This window comes from Acomys minous (assembly GCF_964271855.1).
Source record: "Acomys minous genome assembly, chromosome: 2".
NCBI classification, from domain to species: Eukaryota; Metazoa; Chordata; class Mammalia; order Rodentia; family Muridae; genus Acomys; species Acomys minous.
In genome coordinates this window covers 86,865,674-86,881,715 of record NC_140484.1, presented here as the reverse complement: position 1 = coordinate 86,881,715, position 16,042 = coordinate 86,865,674, and the positions used below count along the sequence as shown (strand labels likewise).

The window sequence follows — 16,042 nt, the reverse complement described above, 5'->3', positions numbered from 1 at the left end:
CACACATACCTGTAGGATCACAGACCTAGACTGTACTGGGGGGTGACAAAGGGACTGAAACCAGAGGGGAGCTGACACCTTTGTGTGGTGGCCCTAAGCTTCACTGTGTTGCCTGCTCTGGCCTTGTCTCCTCATCTTAACCTGCTCAGAGGTTGATTGTATGACCTTTGGGGTCCTCTTTCCAGAAGACATTCTGGAATCACCAATGAACGAGGAAGGATCCGATCCTCCCTCCTACCCCCCAGGACGGATTCTACTCTTTCCGAGGAGGTGTGTACCCAATGTAACAATCTCTAGACTAGGCCCTGCAAGCTGCCCAGGGCACCCAGAGCTGACAGTGAGGGAGGTGCCCATGGCTGCCCAGGGCAACTAGATGTTCTCACATGGACTCATGCAAGGACCCACCAAGATGAGTCGTGGGACCATACCAGGTGAGCCCCCCACAGATCATGTGATAGACGTTGTCAGGTCTTCAGTCGCCTCTGAGGAGGTGCTTCTTTCTCTTGGCCCAACAGCATCTGCAGGCCTACCCTGCAGGGGACAGCATCCTCAGAGCCCAGCGACATCTCAGTTTAGGTGACTACAGTAGTAGCCATGCCAAGGAGAGGCTCAGCCGCACCTGAACAGAACGGAAATATAGCCCGGAGGCAATGAAAACTCAACTCAACTCCTTCAGATCAAAAGTCAGCTCTTTATTTCCAGGGCCAGGGCCCGGGAAGGGGAGGTTGCTGTCTTTCCAGGAAATGTTGCAGTGAAAGCTCGGGAGATGTTGCATTTTTTTTTCAACTCAAGCATGTGTTTTTCAAAAATATCATCCTTCCCCCCCACACACACTAATTTTAGAATCAGACCAAAGCCAAGCTACTGTCCTCTGTTTCTGTTGGGAAAATACTATATTTATTCGAGATGCAGAAGCGTGTCTCTGCAAACCTTCGATTGCTTCAGAAAAACAAATCTGCTTTAGACTAGACAGAAACCATGTTACAAAATTTATTTCATGCTCGGATCTCTTTGCATAACATTGGGCATGCAGGTTTTTTTTTTTACTCTGAAGTACTAAGTTGCATACAATGCCAGGTTGTGCCTTAATAAAGGTGGAGGGGTGTCCCCCCTCTGGTGGTCCTGAACTGGAGGTGCTCTACATCCTGGCTTTATAATGACACTGGAAAATCCATGTGGTGGTAACTATGAACAATTCATTATGAGACTTGGTCACAGTGGATCTACACACTGAGATGAGAGATCAACCTAAACTAGTCGCTGCTGGGGTCTCGGGGAGACGTCCGCTGGGTCACAAGCATGCCAAACAGAGATAGAAGAGGGTGGCAGTGTGAGTTTTCACGATCCTATTTGGAGCAAAGTTCTCAGTTTTCCGCGTGAGAGATGAGCTACAAAGGTGAGGTCAATATGACCGATGACTGACTGACTCTGCCTTTTTGAAACCTTTCCTCTGCGTCTTGTGTACAAAAACAAAAACAAAAACAAAAACAATCCATTCCCCGGCCCCCTGGCCTTCTTCCCTTCCCCCTCACCCCACTCCCAGAAAAGTACAGGTTTCTACCGAGTGCCATCAGAGTTTGGCTCCGACACCATGTGTCAAAGCGCGCTGGAAGAAAAGAACCGAGTCTTGCTTTTCTCTTCGTTCTTGGTGGTGGTTAGGGTAATCATACAGTCACAGCGGGGGCTGGTGGGTTTGGTTTAGCTGGGTTTTCTTGTTTAACTTCATGCAAGTCATGCTGAGGCTCCCCTTCACCCCCCCACCCCGACCCCAAATCAAAGGTAACTTCTAAAAAAGAAAAAAAAAAAAAAGAAAAAGAAAAAGAAAGAAGGGCGAATCCTCTACGGTCAGTTACCATTGGCCGTAGAAAAAGCTACGTCCGTCTTAGTACAATGCCTGGGCCACTCGGACTCGTCCGGCAAACCTGCATGGCGTGAATTTACTCTGTCCGAGGGTGAGGAGGGGCTGCAGGTCCACCCAGATGCTTAATAGCCACCAGTGTCCTCGGCCAAGCCGCCTGGTCAAGTCACTCTCACAGCCTCTGTCGGCATATACTTAGCAATGACAGGGCTTTCTTTGCAAAGATCTGTACGTAGAGAATACAATTAAGACTTGAGCTCCTCTTCTTGCCTTCCCCTCCCGCTCGCTCGCTCGCTCGCTACTTAGTCGTTAAGGACGGAAGAGGAAAGACTGGACAGCCGCATGCAGAGGCAGGCAGGTTCTTCTCCAGCGGGCTTGTTTCCCATGCAGCGGACCAGCCTAGCAGCCTCTTTCTCGTCCCTCCTTGGGGGGACAGGTGAAGTCCCTACTTCTGCTCTGCACCTGCAGACCTAAAGGGCTCCGAGTCAGCCAGAGCAAAGCAAGTTCTCGTTGCTATCAGGGAGCCGTGGGAGCCGGGCTGGATGGACACGGGGGTGGGGCTTTCACCCTGGGTGCCTCCCAAAGAGTCCAGCACCCAAGCCCAGCTGGGTTCTGAGATTGAGGATCACCTGTGGGTGGGGAGGGGGTGGCACCCAACTCCCTAGAGCTACTAGGAAACGGGGTGCTCCTGTCCCGCATCCCCGCAACTTCTGGAAGCACAGTAGAGGACACTCTGTTCTCTTAGGCCACACCGACCGATCCGGCAGTTCAGGGCAAAGGAATCAGACAGCCCAGGGGACCTCACTGGGCAGGGCACAGCCATGGAGATAGTTTCTCCTACTTTTCAGGGGAGTCCCTGCCTCCTCCCCACCCCCTTCCCCACCCCTGCCCCCGCACTGGCAATCTAGAGGCTTTACCTTGGGGGTAAGCCAGTTGCAAAGAGAGCAGCAGACCCATCCGTGCCAAGGATGGGGCCCTTCTCAAGGCTGGTAGCCTTCTGCCATGCAGAACCATGCAAGGAGCAGCACACCGCGCTGAGGTCCAGGGGACCTCAGGCAGGGCAAACAAGCAGAGACCAGCCTGAATCAGATGAGCCCAACTAAGCAACCGCGCGCGCAACCCAAAGGACCCTCCCTCATCTTGGCGTAGGCTATCTCTCCTCTTCTAGATCTGCCTTTGATTCTTGAAGCCTGGTTTTCTCTCTGTTGTCTGGGTCCAACACCCGTGCAGCTGACAAAGGCCACAGGCTACACAGCAACCGTTACTCTCAGGATTCCGACATCTGTCTGGCCCACCCTGCTCCCTCCCAACATGCCTCTGTGTGAATGTGTGAGGTGCCCAGGAACATGCACAAGCTTTCCCAGAGTGTCTGCTGCATCGAGAAAGGCCCAGGCCAGTGCCTGCAGCCCTATGTGCAGTGTTCTGAGCTTCTCTAGCGGCCTTGTCCAGCCCATGCTAAATCTCTCCAAATCCTGACTAAAAGAACGCCGTTGGTCTCAGCCTTCACCGGCCACAGGGGGGCACTGACCACCCCTGGGGCAGCGGTAATGTGCACTGGCCATGAGAACGGCTCTGCCAAGTCCTGTTAACACACCTTGTCTTTGCAAGCTCTCTCAGTATTCTGACTAGCACAAAGCTTACCTCTGCAGGGATAGTAGCCTTAGCTCCCAGTTCCAAAGCCATCTTTCTATGAAGCCTCCCTTTCCACTGGCCTATGGAGTCTCTGTAAAGGATACCTCTTCTGTAGCATGACCTTAGACTAAACTCACAGGATGGTGGCCAAGCCAAGTCCTCCACAGCTAAAGGCTAGGAGTGAACACTTTACCTTTTGGACATGCTCTGCTCCACTGGAGAAGTCTGAGGGAGCTGAGACTCCTCCCCCTGTCTCCTTGGGTAGCCCCCTTGGCTTGGGTTTACAATAAATGGCCATCCACCCTATGACAAGCCACTCTACCATTTAGCTGAGTACCAACCTACAGCTGTCCATGCCTCCTTGGCTTCTCTCTCTCTCTCTCTCTCTCTCTCTCTCTCTCTCTCTCTCTCTCTCTCTCTCTCTCTCTCCCCCAGCCTGTCATCCATCCTCCTTGGAGAACCAACTCTGACCTCTAGAGGCCAACCCTGGGGGACTCCCCGAATCCTCACCCTCTCAGTGTGCCTATCTACCCCTCAGCACCCTTTGCCCGCCGCCCCGCCCACCCATCTGCAGGAGCACAAGGCGGGCCCGGCCAATGCAGAGAGCTCCGACTTTCTCTACATACCCTTTCTCACTCCTCCACCAGGTGGGCACGCGTACTCCCCGGTTGATAAGAGGAAGCAGGGTCCGTATCTCTCGCGGGTGCCCGAGCGGGTAAAGGGCAGGCCCTCATCGGGAGTGAGGGCCTGGTCTATGTGGGGGCAGTCTTCGTTCGCCAGCGCGGCCTTCGCCACCTCCCCATTCAGTTTGGAATCTTCAAACATATAAGCAGAAGCTATTGAGACACTGAAAACTGTTTAGTGAGAAGGGGGGAGGGGGGAGTGACAGGCTGAAGGTGGGGCATTTGGCAAAGGACTTCTCGTTCCTGAAGATGGAAAAGTGGGTGGTCCATGGAAGAGGGTGCAAGGCTGGGGTGGGCTGCTGACGATGCAGGGAGGGAGGGAGACTCCTGGGTTTGCTCAAAGTTTGCAAAAAGATGAATTGGTGATGGGCCTGGCATGTGGTGCTGGGGGCCAGGCCCAGAGCCCAAGGCAGGGTTAATGAGACAGGATGGTGTGATGTATTCATGGAGAGAGGGCCAGACACACAGCTCAGGGAGGAGACAGACAGACACTCAGACAGGCTCCTGCCCGGAAAGGCAGCCTTTCAGATGCCTTTACTTCTAACCAGCACCTGGCTGTCTCCCAGCAACATTCAGCCCTAGGCCCAGCTAGGCCCCACCTGACCTCCCCGACCCCTGCCGTGCAGATCCCATGTCACCATTGCTTCCTGCTGTCTCCCCCAAGTCTGATCGCCCAGCCAGCTTCCACCGCTCCATGTGGGACCCAACTTGATCATTCAGATGCCCCTGGTTTCTTCTCTGACCCCACAAGGACCAAATCTGGTGGCTCTATGACTTTATCTCGTACAGACTAGGCCTACACACACCTTCTGCCTTGTCCCCACAGGGGCACACAGTCTGGTCCCTAAGATTCCTCATCCCCTCTACAGACTAGCCTGTACACACATCTTATACTGCCCCTCACACAGACCCTGTTTTACCATGCTGTGCCCCATAGAGACTAGATTGGCCATACCTCCGTTCTGTCCTTACAGGAACCCAATCTGGTCCCTCTGAGACTGTCTTCAACATAGACCTAGCCTGATCATGCCTTCTATTCTCTTCACACAGGTACAAAGCCAGGCCCCTCTGAAACTTTGTCTTACACACAGACAAGAGCTGGCCATACTCATACTATCTTTACAAAGACCCAATCAGGTCCCTTCCCAATTTCCTGGGGCAGACTAAACCCAGCCATACATTCCACTGTTCCCACAGGGGCACAGTCTGATTGGTCTACCCCATCACTTATGCAGATGACTTCCCTGCGTACCTCCACAAGACCCTATTAGATCATTGCGTCTGCTCTGTCCCCACGCAGACCCACACCGCTGCCCCCACACATCAAGCAATGTCCCCACAGACCACTCCAGGGGACCTGGTCAGCACGCACAACAAAGCTATGTGCATATGCATGAGGCTGTGATGGCTGGACAGGGATGTGGGAGGGGCTCCCATTCCTGTCCCTCCTGCCAGCATCCCTGGCAAAGCAGAGCAAATGGATGTGCGGGAGACAGATGCTGGTGGCCTTGGGTGGAGGGGGGAAGTTTGAGGCTTGGCTTCTGTTTTAGACTGAACCTGGAAGGGAGTATCATGGGGACAAGTATGGTGGTGACGGTGGGCAAAATATGGCCACAGCCTGGTACTCTGGCCCTCCCAACTTCAAGAGCAAAAATGTGGAGGCCTTCAGTACCTGGCAGGTGTGGCTCTAACTGGCCTTTGTCCCCTGTTTCTGTTCCTCTTGGGGACTCTGCTAGAATAATGCCCAGTCAAACGCTGCACCTATGGGGGGAGGGATTCATGGGAGAGCCCTTCGGTGAGAAAAGAACCCAGCCTGGGGGACGTGTTAGGGGAGGCTCTCCGAAGGAAAGCTAGGGGGAAGTTCCCAACTCGATTTGACCCTCTCCCATGATCCTTTTCACATCATGTAACTACACGCAGGAGTGATCCTTCCCTGCGTGCACACGCATGGTGTGCACCCGAGCTGGATCAGCACCCGTGTACAGCATGTCACTACAAAGAGGCAGTCAGTCAAAAGAGAAATGGACCAATCAGGTTTATTCATAAAGCAAATCAAAAAAAAAAAAAAAAAGAGGTTTCCCATCATAATTTTGGAACTTAAAAAAAAAGTCTGTCGTACAAGATGGCGAGGCATTTCACGTACAGTGCATTCCTTGAAGATCCCAGGGCCTTCGCTCCTGATTGACTCTGAACCAGAAAGGCCAGTTACTGGGGGAACTCTGGCACCATGTGACAAGCTGAGGGCTGCCTAGCAGATGGGGCGTGTCTGTGGGCACACACACATGTGTGTGTGTGTGTGTGTGTGTGTGTGCCCACAGACATGCACGTCCTCCCTTATACTCCATTTGGCTCTTGTCTCCCTCACGGAGGGTCTGTGGGCTGGAAGGAGAATGCCGGGCCGATGGGGGAGGTGGTATGGTGGGGAAGGGGGGGTTGGAAGCTGGGGTCCATATGCCTCGCAGGGGGGAAGAATGGCAGCTTCCAAGTGCATCCTCTCCAGCTGGTAAAGATGCTCTTGAGTGGGTGTCCACAGCCTGCTCCTCTTGTCCAGAGAAGGATCAGATAGTGACAGCGCCTTCCTGTCTCTGCCTCCACAGACAACACTGCAGCCCAAGACGCCTCCTCTGGCCCCAGTCTCTGCCTGCATGCCCCCTGCCCGTGAGGGTGCCCACCTGGAACTGTAAAGGGTTGGAAAGTGGGGCAGTCCCTCTGGGGGGGGGGGGATCCAGGGACCAGGAGCAGAGTCATCTGGGATCTAGGGGGACAGGAGGATGGGCAGTTTCCAGGATGCCCCTGGAGCCTTTGCTTTCAGCCACGACCTTTTAAAAAAAAGGGTCTTGTGGCTGAGTGGCTGTTGTTCTAGCTGCAGCTGAAGATGCTCTCAGCAACCGGGGGCCGTTCACTTCCTGCCCCAAACTCCAGTGCGAAGGGCCAGCAGAGAGAATAACCAAAGAGGGCCAGCCGTCTAAAACTGAAGAGCCATGAGACAAGCCACAGGAGCAACATCATCGAGTCCCCACCCGCCCCCACCTGCTCGTCTCTCCTGGAATAAAAGGACAGCTAGAAACCTAGGTTCCCGCTTGCCTTCAGAGAGCTGGGCCTGCCACCTCTAGCTAGCCCGGGGCCCCAGGACACCACTGCCCCCACAGGCCTGCGATGATGGAATGACAGCATGGCAGCGTCTCAGAGATGGTTTCCAGGCTTTGAAATGAACTGAGATGAACATCTGTGAGAGGGTCATTTTTTTTAAAACTTTGGAGCAAGGAGAACCTAAGTGGCCAGGCCCTCTGTCAGCAGCCTGGCTCTTCCGCCATCTCCGGACACTTCTGATGTACTTACTGTTCACACCAGCGGCGGGCGCCGCCAGGCACACGCAGGACTGGACTGGGGTTAGTTGGGCTGAGCATTGCCTTGGGTTTGCCCCCAAAGGGGTCTGCCCAGCTGGGACTCAGAGGAAAACATCCCAGGCTAATGGGGGGGGGGGGGCGGGGCGGGGACAAGCTGTGAGAGGCACAGTCCTGGGAACCAGCACACTCATGCAACAAAACAAGGAGAAAAAGAGATACGTGATTAGTGGGGAGAGAGAGAGAGAGAGAGAGAGAGAGAGAGAGAGAGAGAGAGAGAGAGTGAGAGAGAGAGAGAGAATATGAACAACACAGAAAAGAACACCCGTGCCTGGCCTTCACCCATATGGGCAGTGTGGACTCCTTTCTGGGTCCAGTTGCGGGGCCCTACTCATGGATTCTCTTCAGCCCGTCAATTCTGGCCCCAATTCTGCCACCCTCCCTACCCCGTAGTCTAATGCTATTCCCAGGCAGCCACTGCAGCCCCAAGAGAGGACAGTTGGGTAGCCCAGGAGTAGGAGTTAGGATTCTGGTGCTCAGAAAAAAAACCCTCCCCCAAAGACCACCCCGAGGCTGCAGCAGTAGCTCCTGTGGTGGCAGTGGTGGTGGCAGGGGTGGGGTGTCTCTGAGACTGCACTTCTGCTCTGTGCACACACAGGCAAGAAGGGAGCCAAACCTGCCCCCAGCCCCCCCCTTCTTATCCCTATGGTGAGAACCTGGATCCCCATACCACAGAAGACTGACCCACACCACAGGAGCACAGATGGTAAGACACACAAGAAAGGACATGGCACGACAGAGGGGACAGCAGACACTCTGAGCTGCCCAGAGCAAGTGGTTGCCGCCCCCCCCCCCCCCCCCGCGCGCTATAAGCGGGGGAGGAAGCCCCTTCTGGGAGGGGAGCTCAGCCCCTGACATCCCTCCCTGGGCCTCTCAGCTCGTGGCCAGGTGAGACCTGAACTCTTGGCAGCCCCTCAGGACAGGATCCCACGAATACTGATGCCGTTCAAGCCATGGCCCCCAAAAAGGGAATTCCAACATCCCCGGGACAGACAGACAGACTGTGGCTTCAGCAGTGACTTAGAGGTGGGAGGGGGAGGGGAGGGGGAAGGGAGAGGGGAGGGAGCAAGGGGAGGGAGAGGGGGAGGGAGCAAGGGGAGGGAGAGGGGGAGGGAGCAAGGGGAGGGAGCTACTGGCACAGCTGGAGGCCTGACTACAGTGCAGAACCCAGCGTTCTAACTCAGTCCCCTAACCCAAGAGTTAGAAATAGACCTAGGGAAAGCTCTGCTTAGGGATCTGCTTGACTGCCTCTGCTGAAGAACCTTCTGGAACATCATCACATCTCCCACATTTCCATGGGGCCTTAGTCTCTACCCACCGCATCTGGCTGCTTGCAACTCTGGCTTCTTCCTTGCTCTCTAATCTCCACCCCGTGGCCATCCACATATATAAGAAGACAGGGGGTTAAGTGAGAAGGGAGCCAGTGGTGCAGGGATGGCGGAAGGCAAAGCCCTGGGAGCCTCGTGTGGTCCAGCAGTCGATAACCCTGGTCTCGTGCTCCAGCATTTGAGGTGAGCAGTGAAAGCTGAGGCTTGAGGTGGGACTGGGATCTCAGAGCTGACGGGATGGGCTGAACATCAGGACAGCACCAAAACAGCAAGGGAAAGTGTGGGAGTAGTGTGTGTGTGTGTGTGTGTGTGTGTGTGTGTGTGTGTGTACATGTGTTTGTGTGTGTGTATGTGTGTACATGTGTGTGTGTTTGTGTGTGTGTGTGTGTACATGTGTGTGTGTATGTGTGTACATGTGTGTGTGTGTGTGGTTTGTATGTGCGTACATGTGTTTGTGTGTGTGTACGCCCTCTGTACAAGGACAGCAATGTCACTGTCTGCCTGTGCTGAGGAATCTGTGCCTTGCTAGAGTGAGCCGGCCATCATTAAGGGGCTGACCTGGGGCTCTGTTTTTTTAGAGCACCAATCTTGATGGACATAGTGTTGGGAAAGATGAGTCAGAAAGGCTGAGTAGGGTCATGTGATGCCCTTTAGGCTGAGCACTTCCTGCTGGGCCCCACAATAGAGCTGGGGAGAGGATAAGCCACCCTGTGCTAGAGAAACTACGCTTGCCCTGATGGTGGCTCCTGGGGTAAAACTGTCAACGGTGACTAACTCAAAACAAAAGGGTAGGCCTCTGGGCTTCCCATAAGTGGCCATACGGCTTCGGCTTCATTAGAAGCCTGCCTCCACCTCAGACCTCCTGTATTTGCTACCCCAAGCCAGAACACGAGCTACATTTTGCTTTATGTACCTACAGGAACCTTCAGGGAGGGGAGAGCAAGTGAAAGGGCTGGACAAAGAAGTACACCTTGGGGACATGATGTAGGCTGCCCCAGCCAGTGAGAGAAAGGACTGGGGTGGGTAGATGAATCGGATAGCACACCAGCAGCGAAAGACACCTATCATCCACTGAGGGAGGCCACCCAAGCGAAAGGGAGACACGTTCTCACCTGAGGCTGAGCCCTGCCAGACCCAGACATGGGATGCTCTTCAGAGACTAAATGCACACAGAGACTAAATCGCACACATCAACCCCACACTCACCCGGTACCTCTGAGCTCAGGGGCTGTCATTCTTCTCTGGGTCATCTGTTCCTTGGAGATCCCTGTCTCCTCGGAGTAAGTCAATGGGATTCCATGGGTAGAGGTAGACTATGGGTTTTCGTCTTCGGACCAGAGCCCCATGGTCAACTTTATGTGCTATGTGCGGGTTCTCATAAAACTGAGATAGCCCCATAATGAACCACTAGCCATGGAATATGAAAATATATCCCTTGGTGACTAGTATTGTTTTGCCCCACCCCCACCCCCCCATCCCCCACCCCCATCCCCCAGTGAATTCGTGGGTAAGTGGTTGAGATGTTTTGTATTGCTGCTGCTGCTGCTGCTGCTGCTGCTGCTGCTGCTGCTGCTGCTGCAGTCCCTACCGCTAGATACAGGGAGGACTCTCAGTGGTGGGAGGTTGTTGCTGGTCCGTAGTGCTTTCGTCTAAGCTTCCCCGGGGTGTGGTCCCCTCCCCCACCCAATGCTTTGCTCGCCAGCCACTTCCATCAGAAGGTCACCAGAAAACTCCCACTGGACCATCAACCCAAACAGACAACGTGAAAGCCAGAGTTACTCCAACAGGTTCCTAAAGATAAATGCTAAACTCTAGAGTGGTGGCAGAGGGTGAGTTGGTTTGGCATGCTGTGGGGTAAGTAAGCTTGTCGCGAACGGCTAGGGGCGACTCCTGGCAAGGACCTTGTCGGCATCAGGGCCGGAGTCTACTCAGACTGGTTCTGCTAGGGCTGAGAACCCTGGCTGCCGCCTTTGCAGGGACGCAGCTGCTAAATCTCATGTACCGCTCTGCCAGTCTACACAGCCTGAAGGCGCCCGTGTTAAAGACCAAATCGAAGGCTGTATGGTGTCTCTGAATCCCCCCCACCCGCTCCCTGCCCACCACTGGGTCAGTAGCCTGTCAGAGACTTAGGCTCAACTCCTTCCAAGCAAGCAGCAGCCTCTAGGCTTCTGCGAAGCGAGTCCTCAGCAGACTTCGGTGGGGTGTGTGTGGGGGGTCTCTTTGGAACTCGGGAGACCAACCTCCTTACCCAGGGCCACCAGCGAGGTTCCTCCAGCAAGCTCTTGCCTCCTGGATTTGGTTGCCCAGCATCTCCCTGGGGCCCCAGGCTCCACACCTCAAGATTGGGCACAGGGTCCTGGGTCGCCCATGGAACTAAGAAAGCAGTCTGACTGAATCTGGAATCATTGCTACAGGGAGGGCGGAGGTGAAAGATCAGATTGACATGCCTCTAAGAGGTTTCCTACCTGCTCTGTTAATTTCTAAAATTTCTTCCTGGGCCAGCGGACATGTGTCACTCTGAGTACTGTGGTGAGGAGAGTTTACGACAGATTTACAATAATTGGGAGATCCCAGCTGTGGTGGCCGCGGGATATGCTTCTTTTTTTTCTTTGGTAGCTTCTGCTTAGCCATGGCTAGAGAGTAGTACATCCCAAAATTGTTCACGATGACGGGCACCGGCATGGCGATGGTCAGCACACCAGCCAGGGCGCACAGTGCTCCCACCAGCATCCCAGACCACGTCTGAGGATACATGTCTCCATAGCCCAGCGTCGTCATGGTAACCACAGCCCACCAGAAGCCGATGGGGATATTTTTAAAGTGTGTGTGCTCGCTGGCGCTGGGGTCATTGGGCTGCGCCCCTATCCTCTCGGCATAGTAGATCATGGTGGCGAAGATGAGCACGCCCAGGGCCAGGAAAATGATGAGCAGCAGGAACTCATTGGTGCTGGCACGGAGCGTGTGGCCCAGGACGCGCAGGCCCACAAAGTGGCGGGTCAGCTTGAAGATGCGCAGGATGCGCACGAAGCGGACGACGCGCAGGAAGCCCAGGACGTCCTTGGCAGCTTTAGAGGACAGGCCGCTGAGGCCCACCTCCAGGTAGAAGGGAAGGATGGCCACAAAGTCAATGATGTTGAGCGAGTTCTTGATGAACTCCACCTTGTTGGGACAGAAGACGACGCGCATGAGGAACTCAAAGGTGAACCAGATCACGCAGACGCCCTCGATGTAGGTGAGGAAAGCCTCGGTCTCCGCTTCCCGGTAGTACCGCACCTGCGTGCCGTTCCGAACATTTTCGATTTCCGTCTTGTTCACGATGGGGTTGAAGCGCTCGTGGGTCTCCAGGCAGAAGGTTGTGATGGAGACCAGGATGAAGAAGAGGGAGGCAAAGGCCACATACTGTGGGTGAGAAACACAGGTGTCAGAGTAACGGCTTCTGGCTCAGAGCGAAGAAGCCTGGGGTGCCTTGCGTTGGGTCCAGGCGCAATACCACATGGGGGCGGGCAGGCAATGCACAGAGCCCTTCCAACACAACCTAAGACAACGTGCCACGCTATCGTCCTCGGAGCTTGGGGGGTAAGTGCTGATGCTGAGCCTGGCCAGCAAAGCCTGCATCCCTGCCCCGCGCCGCCCCCCCCCCCCCATTCGCCCTTCCCCACTGCGAGCCAAACACTGATGCTCCAGGGTTGCCCAGAACCACAAAAGAAAAGGAGCCTGGCTCCATTAGAGTGGACTGTCATTAAATACTCTCATGAGAAACAAAAACAAAAGGAAAGACGGCTCCCCATCCCCGAAAGCTTGTACTGTGTTAAAGCCATTGAAATTAGAGGTGCCTGTCACCGTGTTTAGCTACACTGACTGTGACACTGGGACGGAAATGTGCAAAGAGGTACAAGGAAACTGCTCTACTAGCACTGGCTCCTTGGAGGCTGTATCTATTTCCTTTGACTCCGGTCTGTTTAGTTAAAGAGCGCCCCCACCCGCCCCAGTCAGCAGCAGGAAGTCAAGCGCCTCTAACAGTTGCCTTAGCCTTGGTTTAGGTTGATACTGGTGCCTCATCCTCCACCCCAGGGGTGCGCCCTGGGAGACCCAGAATTGCTTGGTAGGGTTGACCAAGACCACGGGCCCTAGAGCCCAACCTGCCAACGGATCTGAGCACCAAAGAGCTAAGTGGATCTTCTAACCTGTGTTCTGGGGTGCAGGTAGGGGAGAGGAGAGCAGGAAAGGCAGCATCTTAGGAGGACAGCATCTTAGGAGGACAGCATCTTAGGAGGACAGCAGTCTTAGGAGGTGATGCTGCAAGCTACCTGAGCCCACAGACAGTACGAGCCCCCTGGAAGCTGTTTGTTACGGTGCACTGGCACACTGGTGGTTTAATTAGCAACGCCATTTTCAGAACCCTTGCTCACAGGCTCCTATCAAGTGCAACCCCTTTGCCTCGTTCCATCAACCTCCCCCTCCTTCCATTCCCCCACCTTCCTCCCTTCCTTGTTTCCCCCTTTCCTTCCTTCTATTCACACACTCATCCATCTATCCACTCATTCTTCCTTCCTTCTGTTCCCTCCCTCACTTTCCTCTACCCAAATTTCCCCCTCCTTCCTTCTTTTGTTTTTTCCCTCCCTCCTTCTTTTTCCTCACCATCCTCAGGTTCACCCCCATCCATCCTTTCTCCCCACCACTCTTCGCCAGGTACCAGCACAGAGATAAGGGTCCAGCTCTCGGGCGTGGTGGCGCACGCCTTTAATCCCAGCACTCGGGAGGCAGAGGCAGGCGGATCTCTGTGAGTTCGAGGCCAGCCTGGTCTACAAAGCGACACAGCCTAGGACAGCCAAGCCTATACAGAGAAACCCTGTCTCGAAAACCGAAACCAAACCAAACAAAAAAAGGTCCAGCTCTCAAGGAGCTTCCTGTTCTGCTCAGGAGGAGGGCACACCCAGAGACCAGAGCAAGGCAGTGGATTGAAAATACGAGCCCCTCCTCCACCGCGGGAAGCATGTAGGGCTGGCAAAAGCTGAGGGAGAGGGGCAGGGAAGAGGCCTTCTGACCCCAGGAAGCTCTTCTCTTGGGATCCAGCTCCTCCAGACCTGGGATGCACGAGGACAAATCAGGAAAGCAAAGTGGAGGCGACAAGAAGAGTGATGCACCTTCAACCCAGTGCACACAGCTCTGCAGCCCTTCCCAGACCACCGCGTGCTCAAAGCAAAAGAAGGGCACAGCCTCACCTGCTGTGTATTTGAACCTGGACTCCCTCCAGACCTCTCTGGAGCTTGGCCTTCCCAGCCTGGACTCCCTAAGGACAAGCCAGGTCCACCCCACCCCCCGTAGTGACCCCTGCCACAGCCTTTCCCCTGTATCCTCTCTCAACGGGGCCACTGCTATCACCACTATCTAGGTTTCAGTCTCAGCCACGTGGCTACTGGTCCCAGACCTGCCCATGCCAGCTGCCATATTACCGGGGTCCTCAGCCTGGCATAGCAGGATCTCTGTAACCTGGCTGCTGCACTTGATTTCTCAGGGTCCTCACCCTGCATGTACCCACACGTACCTCTACCACTCAACCATCCTGTGGTTTTGCCCCTGAGGTTCGTTCTTCCAGAGATACCTCTATGTGGAAAATCCTATGCCTCCTTGGTGCCCCATTAACAGCCATTTCCCTGGGGTGAGGCTCCCACTGGTAGCTGTGGTACTCAGGAGGCAGCTTGCCAAGGCACTCCTCAAGGAATCTCTTACAACCACCCAGGGAGGCCATGAGACTGTCTCCAGTGATGGCTCGTTAGTGTTTCCAAAGGCTCGTGAGAATAGCTCAGACAGGACATTGATCTCCCAGGAGTCCCACAGGCCCTCAGAACTCCGGCATCACTTGCCCCATTACAGTGCTGATGTTCATAGGGACACGGAGGTCGAGGAAAGGCCAGATCTTAAGATTGCCTTAGAGAGGCTGAGGCAGCGGCTCCGCTGGGAAAGTGCTTGCTATGCAAACAGGAATCCTGGAGTTCGTCCCCAGAAGCCACGTTAGAAAACAGAGTTGGAAGCCGGGCGTGGTGACTCATGCCTGTAATCCCAGCACTCAGGGAGACAGAAGCAGGTGGCTCTCTGTGAATTCGACGCCAGCCTGGTCTATAAGTAAGTCCAGGACAGGTAGGGCTACACAGAGAAACCCTATCTCTAAAAACCAAAACCCAAACCAAAAAGACTGACAAACGTTGGGATGGAGAGATGGTTCAGCAACGAAAACCGCTTGCTGCTCATTTGAGGGCCTAGGTTCAATTCCTGGAACCTACATAATGGCTCACAACATCCGTAACTTCAGTTTTAGTGAATCAATTGCCCTCTTCTGGCCTCAGCAGTACCATGTATGCATGTTGTGCACATACTCACAGACAGGCAAACACTTGTATACATAAAATACAACTAAAATAAATCATTTTTTAAAAAAAGATTCAAGTGTGGTGGTATATGCTTGTAATCCCAGAGTTGAGGAGCACTGGCCGATCAGTGTAGCTGGATCCGTGAGCCCCAGGGCAAGTGTGAGACCCTGTCTCAAAAAAATAAAGATAACTAAGGAAGATAGCAGAAACACACACACACACACACACACACACACACACACACACACACACACACACACACTATTAGCATGGGAAACCTCATGATTATCAAGGCTCAAGGTACAGCCTGGGCGTCACTGCAGGAAGAGTAGATGCCAGAGAAGAAGGGAAGCAATAGCAGACTATGGTCAGACAAAAGGACTCCATCAGCAGGACAGAAGGACTCCATCAGCAGGAGGACTCAATCAGGAGGGACAGAAGGACTCCATCAGCAGGAGGACTCAATCAGGAGGGACAGAAGGACTCCATCAGCAGGAGGACTCAATCAGGAGGGACAGAAGGACTCCATCAGCAGGAGGACTCAATCAGGAGGGACAGAAGGACTCCATCAGCAGGAGGACACCTGCTAGACTCCCTGGCATCTGCCTTCTCAGCCTCTGCGGCCACAAGGCCAAATCACCAACTGAGCATGCTCAGGCCCTGAGGACCTCTGGGTCCATTGGGGATCCCTTTGGGGCTGTGGAAGAAACCACTAGCGTGCTGAGACACCCCATTGTCCCATTAAGCTCAGAAGCTAGTAGGAGGGTGG

General features: G+C 54.3%; 1 protein-coding gene across 2 annotated transcripts in view; it reads right to left on the bottom strand.

The window, feature by feature from the left end:
• Positions 1 to 671: 671 nt before the first annotated feature.
• Positions 672 to 16,042, bottom strand: part of KCNC1 (potassium voltage-gated channel subfamily C member 1) — a 43,674-nt gene continuing 28,303 nt past the window's right edge. The window contains exons 2-4 of one of the 2 annotated variants that reach the window (XM_084773312.1): positions 11,371 to 12,304; positions 4,117 to 4,305; positions 672 to 2,084 (exon numbers count right to left, since the gene is read on the bottom strand). In XM_084773312.1, the coding sequence (XP_084629438.1) occupies positions 2,020 to 2,084; positions 4,117 to 4,305; positions 11,371 to 12,304 (1,188 nt within the window). In that variant the 3' untranslated portion in view covers positions 672 to 2,019. The other variant, XM_084773311.1, reaches the window with a different exon arrangement.